Source organism: Caretta caretta, chromosome 3 (assembly GCF_965140235.1).
Source record: "Caretta caretta isolate rCarCar2 chromosome 3, rCarCar1.hap1, whole genome shotgun sequence".
In the NCBI taxonomy this organism is placed as follows: Eukaryota; Metazoa; Chordata; order Testudines; family Cheloniidae; genus Caretta; species Caretta caretta.
In genome coordinates, this window is record NC_134208.1 from 41,026,097 (window position 1) to 41,040,464 (window position 14,368).

The 14,368-nt window shown below is 40.1% G+C and overlaps 1 protein-coding gene across 8 annotated transcripts in view; it reads left to right on the top strand.

The window, feature by feature from the left end:
- The window catches only part of DLGAP2 (DLG associated protein 2), a 701,029-nt gene that overhangs the window by 649,672 nt on the left and 36,989 nt on the right, over positions 1 to 14,368 (top strand). For all 8 annotated transcript variants that reach the window (XM_048845341.2, XM_048845340.2, XM_048845342.2 and 5 more), the window contains one exon: positions 10,579 to 10,928. In XM_048845341.2, coding sequence (XP_048701298.1) covers positions 10,579 to 10,928 — 350 coding nt within the window. The remainder of the gene's footprint in view (positions 1 to 10,578; positions 10,929 to 14,368) is intronic.

A 14,368-nucleotide genomic window follows, 5' to 3' on the forward strand; every position in this document is an offset into this window, starting at 1 on the left:
TAAGGATGAAAAGATCTTTTTCCAGTAGAACAAAAGGCGGAAGTGGGCACCCAGGCAGGAAATGACTGAGAAACCAAAGAGCAGACCAGCAGGGTGGAAGGGCCAGTGGATAACAAGGATATATTCTTGAAGCCTGATTTGCCACCACTCTGCACCTTGTGTAGTCATTTACACTTGTCCAGTGTAAATGCAAAGTGTCTGTGAAACACTGCCATTCTGATATGGTAGCATTTTACATTCACTTTGCGCACATACTATTGATTTTACCAGGTGCAAGTGTTGTGTCTCCTTCTATTTTGTGTCTTAAATAGTATTCTATAAATTACAAGTTTCCCTGCAATTTAACTTTCTTTGGCCCAGATTAATTGACTTTCATGTGCTTTTTGCTCTCTGATCAGTTTTGATTTTAAATAATAATAATTGCATGGAGTAATTAAATTGGATGGCAAGGAATGGGCATTGTAACAGTTGTCTGTGGAGAAGTGCAAAAATGTATTTTCCTCTATTCAGATCATGAAAAATTCCTACGAATTGGAATATTTCCCTAAGATCTATACCCAGAAGACTCATTTTTGTTTGAGATGTTTCAGAATCCTCCCAGTTTCTTGTGGCTCTCCTTTTTAAATGCCTTACATCATGGTGACCTCCTTTCCCTCGGGAGCCCGTCAGCACTCAATGTCAGGTAGTGGGGAGGGTCACAGCAAGGGGAGGCATTTTTTCCTTGTGGTCCATACTGAGTACATACTGTTTCTGCATGTAAGAGAGGGACCAAGCTCAAGACTGTAAATGTGGATCCTGTACATTACAGGTGCTACTAGACTCTCTGGCTAGCCCCAAGTGACTAATTTATGTTAACTTTTGCCCATTCCTTCAGTTGATCCATCTTTGTTTACCCAAAGCCACATATGCATTATATCTAATCGCAAAAAGAAAAGGAGGACTAGTGGCACCTTAGAGACTAACTAATTTATTTATTAAATTGGTTAGTCTCTAAGGTGCCACTAGTCCTCCTTTTCTTTTTGCGAATACAGACTAACACGGCTGCTACTCTGAAACCTGTCATTATATCTAATCATTTCTAAAGCATCTCATTATTATTGAGCCCAGAAATGTATTGATGCAGGTAAGAGACCACTGGCTAGATCTCACACTTCTACTTTCCTTTTGTCTATGTACATATGAAATGAACCTATGTGACATTATCCTAATCTCTGAAAGTTGTTTTACATGGCCATTAGAGACCAGATTGTGAAGTCGATTGATGACCTGCTTATTAAATATAAAAACCATGTCTCAGACACCTCTTTTTTAAAGGAAGGGCTTTTATCCTTCAAATGGGGCATGGATTTATAGGAAATCCCTCAAAGGGGTCATCCTTTGATCAGCAAATAAAATCATTTAAGTGCTCAAGATATCATAATTCAAAAGCTCCATTTGCTTTCTGCAGTCAGTAGTCTTTTAATGTTCATTATTCTTTTGTTTTTAAAAGTGATTTTTTTTTGCAGCCATGAGTACTTAAAAAAAAAAAAAGTTCCATATTCCTGCTGCATGCAAAAGCATTTCTAACAAAGCAAGGCAGTGCTTTAAGGACACTTGATAGGTGACCATTTTCAATTATGTAAATGAATTTGATTATAAGAATTCTCATAATGATCAGAAGATCACACAATGAATTTAGTACTCTCTATGTTTGGGTCCAAATTTTGTCACTCCCTTAAACTGGCTGGCACAAGGAAACTTTCCTCTTGCACAGTTGCAGGTTTTGCACTCTGGCAGAGCAAAGGAAGTTCCAAGGTAGTACTAGCCTCGCCTTCCTTCTGCACTAGTCAAGAGAACAGGAGAAAACATAGTGCATTCTTTCCAACAGCAGCTCAGTTGTCTTGCTCCTCTGAAATCTGGGGCACATTGTATCTTCCTGAAGCAAGTAACCAGACCCAGGATGAATAAAGCTTGTTACTCAGGAAATCTGTTGTGCTTTCCCCTGGATAATGGCATCTTCCCCTTGAGTTAGTGTTTAATGTCATTAAATTAATGGTTATGTTGATTCATAAGAAAAGGGTGATCACATTGTGCACGTGCACTGACAACTATGGGTGAATTAGAAAGCTGCATCTCTTGAAGGTGGCTGAACTGTGACCTCATGAAATTCGATGTCCGATCCAAAATACTAGGTCTCACCTCTTGCCTTTCGTCTTGAAATCTTCTGATTCACTTAGATAATCCTAGGCCTAGTTATTTGTAATAATCTCAGTCTGAAGAACATTTCATTTCTAGTAGAAATTATATTTGCATTGAAAAAAATTGCTTAGACTGAGTAACTGAATTATTCCTAGAACTGTTTCTACAATACTCAGAAAATTCAGCAAAATGCAACGAGGTCTAAGGGAGAAAATCTGCTTTCAGTTATACCAGTTACATCTAAAAATGCCTTTCATTGAAGAGATAAATCAGTAGAAATACTTCGGATTTATACCAGTTGTGTCCCGTCTGAAACCTAAACTGTAAGCTTTCTGGGGCAGAGATTGTCTTCTGTACAACGTATCTGTACAGTGCCTACCATACTGATTTCTGATTATGCTTCATAAGAGATATCATAATGCAAATACTAATGAAAGTTGAACATGGTTCAGAGGATGCGTCATTAATGGGCATATTTGGGCCAAACTCAGTGGTGATAGAGAGTTATATATATATTATACGTGATGTAATAAGTGACTATATAGTGTGCCAATTTGGCACTGTGTGGGTGTGCAAACCACGTGTAACTTGAGGGAAGATAGCACCTCCCACACTGCAACTTGAGACCATTGCTTCTTGTTCTGTCATCTGTGACCACTGAGAACAGCCTAGCTCCATCCTCTTTGGAACCCCCCTTCATGTAGTTGAAGGCTGCTGTCAAATCCCCCCTCACTCTTCTCTTCTGCAGACTAAATAACCCCAGTTCCCTCAGCCTCTCCTAGTAAGTCATGTGCCCCAGCTCCCTAATCATTTTTGTTGCCCTCCGCTGGACTCTCTCCAATTTGTCCACATCCCTTCTGTAGTTGGGGAACCAAAACTGGACACAATACTCCAGGTGTGGCCTCACCAGTGCCAAATAGATGGGAATAATCACTTCCCTCGATCTGCAGGCAATGCTTCTACTAATACAGCCCAATGTGCCTTTGGCCTTCTTGGCAACAAGGGCACACTGTTGACTCATATCCAGCTTTTCATCCACTGTAATCCCCAGGTCCTTTTCTGCAGAACTGCTTCTTAACCAATCGGTCTCCAGCCCGTAGCAGTGTATGGGATTCTTCCTTCCTAAGTGCAGGACTCTGCACTTGTCCTTGTTGAACGTCATCAGATTTCTTTTCGCCCAATCCTCCAATTTGTCTAGGTCACACTGGACCCTATCCCTACCCTCCAGCGTATCTACCTCGCCCCCCAGCTTAGTGTCATCTGCGAATTTGCTGAGGGTGCAATTAATCCCATCATCCAAATAATTAATAAAGATCTTGAACAAAACCGGCCCCACTGGGGCACTCTGCTTGATACCGACTGCCAACTAGACATCGAGTCCACTGTGAATAAACATAGAAGCATTTTATTGTCCTGACATAAATTTGCCTAAAAATTTATTTTCTAATAGGAAAACACAAGGGAATTGCTTGTATATGTTTGTAATAACAATGGGCAAGTATCTAAATAGCCCATACTGTTATTCAAAAGGGCCTATAAGACATCTGTATAATTTACCATAAGGAGGGAGGTTTTTATGTATCTTGACCTGTACACTTCATTTTCTTGCTTTGGGATGATCAGTAACTAACTGATGAAGACAAGTTGTAAATTCTGATTTCCAGAAAAAGGTTTTTCCTGTTTATAAATTTAAAACTGTCTTTGCTGAGGTAACCTACAAATGTAAAAGGAAAGACAGTCGCAACCTCTTTCATTCGTACTTCTTTACGTGTTCAGGTTAAAACTATCCCATAATATGTCTTGACTACTGGTGCCAACTCATTTTTCTGTTTGTGCTTCAGAGCTGCTGCAGATGTCACAGATCAATTGTCAGTGTGGAACCAATCTGTCATTTTTGCTTTGTATGTGCCTCTGTGTTCAACAGCAAGATTGTTGCACAGCGTATTGAAAATGGCCAGCGATTAAACACCAAAATCATTCATGCAAAATAGGGAAATAAAAAACTCACATCAAATTTTGCATGTTTCACAATATATTGGGCATTTTCTGTGTTATCCAAGAATGTTGTTTTACATTGAAAATAAGCTTTTACGTAAACACAGAATCGGGGCATTTCTAAGGAAGCTTGGGCATGCCTCTGCTCAACTCGCACTATGTATTCAGTGGCCGCACTGACTTGCTCCAGGCCTCCTCACACTTGTGTGTGAATTGTTCCACTGAAGGGCAGGATTTCAGAGCTAATAGAGCATTATAGGAAAAATGGTATAGGAAAAAACTGAGTTAAGGAGAGATTGAAAAGACTGGAATTGTTTATGTTAGAAAGGAGACAAATAAAAGGAGGCTTGATAAAAGTGTACGAAATAGTGAATGGTAAAGAGCAGGTAGACTGAGAACTTCTGTTCTCCCCAAGTCAGAACATAAGAACAAGGGGGAAATTTAATGAAATTAAAAGGTGGCAAATTCAAAATTGAGAAAAGGAAATATTTTTTTACACAACATGCAATTAGAACTCATTGCCACAGGGGCCTCTGGAACTCATTGCTGCAGGGGATCACTGAGGCAAGGAACTTTGCAAGATTCAGAAGGAATTGGACACTTTTATAGATAAGAAGAATATCCAGAGGCATAATAGTTAATGCTGACAAAAGTTTTGGAAGGGATACTAACCCTGATGCTTCAGGTTTTAGCAAATCTATAAATATTAGAGATCAAGATGAGGCCTAATGTAGGGGACAGCTCCCACATCTGCCTAATGCAGGGTTCTTTTGCCCCCATCACTTTCTATTTAGTTATCACTTAGCTAAGCAATACATTTTGTGTTCATTTAGAACAAAATCCTGCTCATCTTGTTCATACAAATAATCCCATTGGCTTCACTGGAACTACTTGAGTGATTAAACCACTGGGATTGGCCCTTTAATCTTTCCCAATAAATCAGCCCCTCCAGTATTTTAACAATTTTTGTTAGTGCCTCCAAGTTTCTATTTCTCTCTGGCAGTAAAGCAGCCCTTATAGAACACAGATCCAGGTGTGCTCTCACCAGCTGTGTAGCTATGGATTTTAACTTCCCTGCCTAATGATCTGATCTCTGTGTAGGGTTGCCAGGTATCCAGTTTTCAACCGTTCTAGTTGAAAAGGGACCCTGGCGGCACCAGTTGGCACTGCAGACCGGACCGTTAAAAGTCAATGCAGTGGGGGCCGGGGTCTAAGGCAGGCTCACTGCCTGCCCTAGCTCTGCATGGCTCCCAGAAGTGGCCGCCAGGTCCCTGCAGCCCCTAGATGCATGGGCGACCAGGGAAGTTCTGCAGCTCCCATTGGCCAGGAACTGCCCATCCATCTAGGGGCTGCAGGGACCTGGCTGCCGCTTCTCAGGAGCTGCGGTAAGCGCCGCCAGGACCGTGCACCCCGAACCCTCTCCTGCACCCCAACCCCTTGCCCCAGACTGGAGTCCCCTCCTTCACCCTAAACCCCTCATCCCTGCTCCACCCCAGAGTCCACACCCCCAGCCGGAGCCCACAGCCCCTCCTGAACCCCAAACCCCTCATCCCTAGCAGAGAGCCTGCACCCCCAGCCGGAGTCCGCACCCCCGTCCCACACCCCAACCCCCCTGCCCCAGCCCAGTGAAAGTGAGTGAGGGTGGTGGAGAGAGCGCGATGGTGGGAGGCGGGGCCTTGGAGACGAGGCAGGGCTTCAGAGAAGGGGCGGGGCAAGGGTGTTCGGTTTTGTGCGATTAGAAAGTTGGAAACCCTGTCTCTGTGTCTGCAACCTGGAAATTCATTGGACTTTTTTGCTGCTATGTCTTACTGTAAATATATATTAAGATTGCTTATGTGCTTAGATCTTTTTTCATCATTACCTCTTTCCTGGTTTCTCCCTCTCATTGCACATCTAGGGGTGCAGGGGGCGTAAATTATGACGCAAATGCTTTCCAGTGTTTTGCAGAAATAAGTCATAAAATGTATTTGTAAGACAGCTCACCCAGCAGAAGGCCAAAAGCAATATTAAGTTCACAGAAGTAACTCTTAAATCTTACCCCCAAAAAGTAATATTCAAACAACAACCACACTAATTCTTCTAAGAGAGGACCTTTAGAAAAGCTAGATAGAAATTAAGCTAACAGTGGAAGTATGTTGAACAAGTTCAATATTTACATTTGTTAGGTAGAAATGGGACCTATTGCCTGTATATTAGGATTATGCTTGCCCATGAGGTTTCACTGTCACATTCACCATATGCTTCATTGCTCACTGCTGTTCTCTGGGATGAAGACAGCTGGTGAAATAAAATAAATTAGTTATAACACAGATAACCTGTCTTAGTTTAATCTCCTTATCTGGATTTCACCCACTTCATTTCATCCCAGTAGCCCTATTTCTAATGCTTTCCAGCACTGTGACCACCTGCATCTACCTTTTCTAGCACCATCATTAATTTGAGCTATAGTTTAAGCTTTGCAGATACTATCATAATTTCCAAATACTGTGGTCATCTCCATCTCTGAGAGGACAACTATATTCTGAAAAGCTGCCCTCTTACTTGGCATTTGAAAAGTGTTTTTTTTTTTGTTTTTATTTGGTTTTGTCTTCTCAACCAGTAGTTACAAATCTGATAGGAGATAAGTTTGGTGATGGAACAGCACAACCATGCTTTAAAAAAATGCATCAACTCTCAGAATCTGGACTGTCTCTTCAGTCTCATTTTCTCAAATAAACTCTTTTATTAAAGTCTGTTCTTATTATAGTCTATTCTGATTTTTATGAATAGTTGCCCTAGTGTTTACAGACAAGGATGGCTTAAGGGAAATTGATGAGACAGGCTGTCATAAATATAAAGGGAAGGGTAAACCCCTTTGAAACCCCTCCTGGCCAGGGGAAAGCTCCTCTCACCTGTAAAGGGTTAAGAAGCTAAAGGTAACCTCGCTGGCACCTGACCAAAATGACCAATGAGGAGACAAGATACTTTCAAAAGCTGGGAGGAGGGAGAGAAACAAAGGGTCTGTGTCTGTCTGTATGCTGCTCTTGCCAGGGACAGAACAGGAATGGAGTCTTAGAACTTTTAGTAAGTAATCTAGCTAGGTATGTGTTAGATTATGATTTCTTTAAATGGCTGAGAAAAGAATTGTGCTGAATAGAATAACTATTTCTGTCTGTGTATCTTTTTTGTAACTTAAGGTTTTGCCTAGAGGGGTTCTCTATGTTTTTGAATCTAATTACCCTGTAAGAGATCTACCATCCTGATTTTACAGGGGGGATTTCTTTATTTCTATTTACTTCTATTTTTTATTAAAAGTCTTCTTGTAAGAAAACTGAATGCTTTTTCATTGTTCTCAGATCCAAGGGTTTGGGTCTGTGGTCACCTATGCAAATTGGTGAGGCTTTTTATCCAACATTTCCCAGGAAAGGGGGGGTGCAAGTGTTGGGAGGATTGTTCATTGTTCTTAAGATTCAAGGGGCTGGGTCTGTAGTCACCTAGGTAAATTGGTGAGGCTTTTTACCAAACCTTGTCCAGGAAGTGGGGTGCAGGGTTTTGGGAAGTATTTTGGGGGGAAAGACGCGTTCAAACAGCTCTTGCCCAGTAACCAGTATTAGTTTGGTGGTGGTAGCGGCCAGTCCAAGGACAATGGGGGGAATATTTTGTACCTTGGGGAAGTTTTGACCTAAGCTGGTAAAGATAAGCTTAGGAGGTTTTTTCATGCAGGTCCCCACATCTGTACCCTAGAGTTCAGAGTGGGGGAGGAACCTTGACACAGGCATTCCATTGTTTTAAGGAGAAGTGAAAATATTCATAGTTGATTAAAATTATAAATCAAGATATTTGTAATTATTGATTAAAGATAAATGTTTTGTTTTTCTAGATCGTTCAGTGTTGTTTCAGTATTCCTGAACAGCCATTTCAGTCCAGTAACCTTAATGTTTACTGTCTAGAATCTAGTTACCTGGGCATACAATCCACTAACGAATGACCACCAGACCTAGATGGTAGCACCACACTTGGAACAGCTATGTTTTTGAGCCCCATGTTCAGATTTACACTCAGGACCCCTTCCCAGTTTTGCAGTTTCCCTTCCATGTCAAGGAAGCAAGACAAGGCAAAAGCAGAATTAGGCAGAAAAATCATAATCTGATTTCTGAATAGTATGTAAGGATGTATAATGATGAACTTTCCAGTTTTATAATTCAACATTTTAAACATATTTCCTCTTTATTCAAACACTTTACACATTAACCTGTCATTTGCCCATTCCCACTCGTTATAATCAGTTTAAGATTGCTATGTCTACATGTCACCACAAGTGCCCTTTAAGTAAAGTAGCAATAGTCAGTGCAGTGACAAACAAGAACTTGTTTGTCCTGTGTCTAGAATTTGGTCACCAATGTCCACTCAGCCCACCACTAACACCACAACACCTTCTGTATTTCAAACATTTGATGGTCTGGTCTGTGAGGTCTTTGACATCTCTTGAATCTGATGGCCCTATCTATTGACCCTGTTCCTTTAAACTTCTTTAACTCAAAGGCAAGAGCCTCCTCAAATTTCCACCAGAATTGGAGCAGTTTAAATAAGTGGTAGGTTCAAACTGGGCTCCTACTGAAGGGTTTTCTTCCCCAGTACTCACTCTTTTTCTTATTTCATCTGTGATTACCAATGATAAAAAGAAAATGGAAGAATGGCGGTTTTCTCCTGGCTCTACTTTCCCTATGTGGTAACCCTCTCATTCTTGCTCAGCAGAAGTTACAATGGCTAGCAGCTTCTTAGCCAGCCCCTCCTCTCTCTAACTGTAACATAGACCTCATACTAGCTGGAAAAAACTGGATCGTCCTAGTTCTTCGCTTATCATGTGACCTCTCTACAGCGGGAGGCACTCTTTGCCTGAGGCCCTGGCTTACCTGGGTCACCTTTACGAAATCCTGCAAAATGCAAAGCCTTGCTGTTAATAGTAGATTTATTAGGCTGTATCTGCACTCACAAGTTGTGCCGCTAACTACATTGGTATAGTTAAAGTAGTACAACTCCGCTCATGTGGGCACAAGTATATCAGTGTAAAAGTGCTATAGCTATTCCTGTATGGGAAGGGGAGTAAGTTATACTGCTATAAGGCACTATTGCATCCACCCTAGGAGTTGTACTGGTCTAACTATTTCAGTAACAAATCACTCCTCTGCCAAAACAGTACGAACTGGTGAATGGACCTGTCGCTAGTGCAGCCCCTTTCGAGTCAGGTGGGTTGGATTTAAAAATTCAGATTGTTTATGGTATGATAGTGATCACAAAATAAATGAAGTGTTTTCTACCACTCTGCAAACTGTTATTTTTCTGTTCCCTGAAATACCAAAAAGCAAGAGATTTCTCCTGGTCGGGATTCTCCCTTTTTTAGTCTCTCCTGGATGCACCTGATGCTTTGTCAAACTCTCTACTGTGTGATGGGATTAGAGTCAAACCAGAAGCAAACCTGATTCATCCTGTTGATATTAGTTCACTGTCCCTCTGATGTGTAGCCCATTCTTTCAGCATCAATTTCATCCTACTTTTTAGATCTGTACTTTTGCTGGTTCTGTCTATTTCAAAATAGTACCCTTCAATATACTCTCACTGCATTTAAAATTTACTACAAGAATAGGGATAAAATGTCACTGTAGATTAAAGTATTTTAGTCTGTTTTGGTTTTAAAGGTCATTCTTAGCCTTTGCATTTTAGAAACATTTGTATGTACAGAATTTCCTGCTTGACTAATATTTGTAGCTTGTTTTAATCATATATATTTTAATCCTTATTCCCATTTAAGTAGTCATATTATTGTCAGATAGTAAATCTATATCCAACAGTAAACCTAAAATTAGTATTAAAAAGATCAAAAGTGTAATGTGCTGCTGCTCAGTGGAAGAGTCTGTCGAAGAATTTCTTGTTTCAATATATTGCTGTCATTTTCTTAAATCCCCACTGAATCAGTGAAGAGTCCAGAGTTCAAATGATTACATAAGGTGAAAAAATCATCCCTCATTCCTGTTATCAGCTTTATCCCATGCAAAACCAACCCATGGGCACTAACGGGTGCAAATCTGAACATCACTCTCAGTACTCAGACACACACACACACACACACACACAAATCCGTGCTAACTCCTTTCATCTTCACTGTAATCAAGGGTTCTTATTTTAGTATGAGGAGCGTTTTCAATCCTTGCTTCCCTGATTAAATAAAATAAACCTGTTGCTATGGATACCCATCTTAGGATGAGAAAGAGTTTGTGCTGATAGTGAGCTTTGCAGATGAACACTATTTTGCAATTGTCTTTGGTTTTTAAGTAGCATAGTCTCTGTTTTACATTTTTCTCCAATAAAGCACAATATTGCCATTAACAAATTAATCTTGATTTCTTTTTTTCTTTATTCCTTCTGTAGCTGTAACTTATACAAGTTACAAAAAAACGCCACCACCGGTACCCCCACGTACCACTTCCAAGCCGCTCATCTCAATTACAGCACAGAGCAGCACAGAATCCACCCAGGATGCATATCATGATAGCCGGACTCAGAGGATTTCCCCATGGCCACAAGATGGTCGAGGGATGTACAACTCTACAGACAGTTTGGACAGTAACAAGGCCATGAATCTTGCCATGGAAACTGCCGCTGCACAGCGCCATGCTTCTGAGAGTCAAATCACTTCAGTACGAACCAGTGACAAGGCCATTTTAGTGACAAAAGCTGAGGAGTTTCTTAAGAGTCGACGGTCCTCTATAGGGATTCAGGTAGCCTATCATTAACATCTGTTCTGTGATGAATTGCTTGCCTTGGTTCTGTAAATAGCATAGAATGAGTCATTGAGCTTCACTGACTCTAATAATTTAACAAACAACCCCTGGCTGCTTAGCATTAATTGTAATTCGCATCATGGCAAAGTGGCTGTGCAATAACCTGGAAGTGAAATGAATGAATAAATCTCTAGGGAGGTTACCTGTCATTCACACTTGATATGAAATGATATTGAGGATCTACAGGTGAACAGAATGTTCATCTCCTTCACTCTGTGAATTCATAGTCTTTTTTATAGAAATATGTCAGCTTTAAAATCCTGGACTGCATTTTTTCATTATCTTTCCTTTTTGACCATGGGGGATAGGTACTGATGCTGCTTCATGTTTATTGTTTGGTTGTTTGGTTTGGGGTTTTTTTAATTATTACTTAATAATAACTTCTTCAACTCACCCAAAGAAAACCAGAACCAGGAGCTTTGTTGGGGATAAAAAGATAAAACATGTGTCAGTATAGATGAACAGGGAATTGTAAACTGAACAGACATTATGTAGAATTAATAAGAAAGTCCTTTGAGTAAATTTGTGTGACACAAAAAATATTTTTTTGGTTACAAAATGTCTGCCAGTCTATAGAACATACTGTCACACTGTAGTTTCAGGTGAATGAAATATGATGATCTAGAATGCAAATTTTAAATCATATTTCTTCTGCTGACTGGCAGACACTAGGTGATGGTTGTCATTTAGTTATATCTCTATCAAATGTTGATTATTAATAAATATACTGCAGGTAACCATGCAAACAGTTCAGGAACTTTTGAGGAGGGAGGAGCAGGCTCTGTGCCTGCAAACACTTAAGGCATAAACTTAACTTTAGGCATGCAAATGTTCCCATTAACTGCAGTGGGACTACTCATCTGTTTAAATTCCTCTGCCTTTCATTACACACAAAGTAATTGCCATGGGTTTTTACACCACTCCTGGAATAAGGGTACATGTGACAGTGACTGTACTGATATTGCAGCATCATTCCAGAGGACAGTGCAATGGAATCTAGTAAATCGAGACATCCCAGTGGATGGCCTGTAGTCCCCATTAAGAGGCAAGCCCATTAAGTGGATCTACTGTTCTTTTTATACAGCAGTTCTTCCATTGCCATTAGGCTTAAATATGTTCCCTGAAAAAATACTGATTAACCAACCAAGATGAAGAACTTTCGTAACTGACATCACAAAAGTATGATAACATTTTGGTGTTACACAGCTCAGGTGTTGGACCTATGAAAAGGCACAGGATTAGGGTAACATTGCCTGCTCACCTCTCAGTGTAAAGGTTCTTTGCCACAGCTGGTTATCTTAAAGACTAGAATCCAATTTGACATTAGCAGCAAAATACTCAGGTATCACTTTTCAAATGCTTTAGGAAGGAATTAAGTCTTGCCACTATCCATTACAGTAGTGCATCCTATGAGGTTGTTCAAAAAGGGGGCTAAGTGGATAATGATGGAAAGCTGAAAAGAGCAGTGCGTAATTTTGGTACTTTTAGACTTTTAACCCAGAATTCACAGTTCAAACAGGAAAGGTACGTGTGGTGGTTCTCGTCCGTTCTTGACAGCCGCTGGAACTAAAGGTATATAACAATAGTGGTGCCTCCCTTCAACTCCTGTCTTTGAACAATTAATTCGGAAGCTTTGATTCCATCAGTCTCTTCCTACAGCTGATGACCAACATTTTTAGTAGGGTGCTAATGACGATTCTTTGTGTGCAGTATTTTTGGTAATGCGTGCTCATAATCCCTTAATACATCCATGCAGTGATTTACACAGGCACAGGGGAATACCTGCAGCCACACAGCATTTGGTGCTTGGCTCCTAATTCTGGTTTTCAGGTTTGATCACTGTAAATGATGAAAGCTGTTTGTGAAAGGTCAGAGCCTAAAAAGGCTGAAGCACATATTTTCAGAAGTGCAGATACCTCCTGGGCATCTTTTGGAGGATTTTGTATATAAGATTAAAGTTACAAAATTATCCCAGGACACAATATATTTGTACTGGTGATTTCTCCAGTAGGTTCCAAATGTTACATCTGTGTGAAAAATATTCATTGGCAACATTTCTTAGCAGAAAATACATTTTGTCATATTCCTGTTGCTTTGTTTGCTATGAATAATAAAACAGAGTAGAATAATTTTATTTCAAAATACAGAAAAAATTTAGTTCCTGCCTCAGAAATAAGACTAAACTACTTCAGTTACGTTAGCCTTCTGCATCAAAGCACCTAAGATAAGGATGGTTTTTATTTACATATTACCTTGATAGACTGCATTATTAGCTTTCTCATTGGAATGCAATGCAGTGCTGTTATGTTGCATCTGAATATATTTGCATTAATAAATTTTGCATCTTCCAGGATGGATAATTAGTGCATTATTAATGTTGCACTGATTTAACAAATTGGTGTGAAAATGACTGCTATTACGGTTCTAGACAATATGAGACCATCTGAAACATAAGGCAGTCTGCTACTATGAAAGTCTTGCTACCATACAGGTTGTGAAGATGATAGATTACTAACATTAACACCAATCTAGCAATGCTGCTGCATGTGGAACTGTAGAGTTCCTGCATGTGAAACAGCTACCGAGCCTGGCCCTTTATATGAAAAAGAAACATTTTCTGTCCTTAATCCTGCACCATTCAAACCAGGGAGTTTTGTCATTGACTTCAATAGCCCTCTATTCCCAAAGATGGGCAAACTGTAAAATGTTAAACTTGGGTTAAAATTTAGACACTGTTCTATTACATTAATTGCAGTTAAATCTGCAGTTTTGTCATTGCTGTAGTGAGAGTCATGAAAGTACCAGAAAGTCATGGGAGTACAAGAAAGCACTTTGATATAAAAACAAACCCAATGTATGCCAAGACCAAATCATGATTACATTATTGGAGAAAGTTGTGATATGTAGTATAGAAAAATGGACTCTTTTCCCTTCATTTGTCATGTACAGGGACCCTTCAAAATGGGTAATTTGTATTTATTTTTTGCAGGACCCTCTCTACAGTAATTGTTACAAATCCAAAACCTATTTTGCTTTAGTCTGCACTAAAAATGTTAATGGTGACCGGATACTCAACACAATTAATATTAACAACCAGGGGGAAGGAATGCAAGCCAAAATAGGAAGGGAATGGGCTAAAGATTATGTAGATAAGTTGGATGTATTCAAGTCGGCAGGGCCTGATGAAATTCATCCTAGGGTACTTAAGGAAGTAGATGAAGCAATCTCGAAACTGTTGGCATTTATATTTGGGAACTCCTGGAGGGTGGGTGAGGTCCCAGAGGACTGGGCAGAGGTGACATGGGGGGGTGGGTACCACACAGGGTCATATGCCCTCCCAGATTTGCTGCTTTGCTTGTACTGAGCATGCTCACATG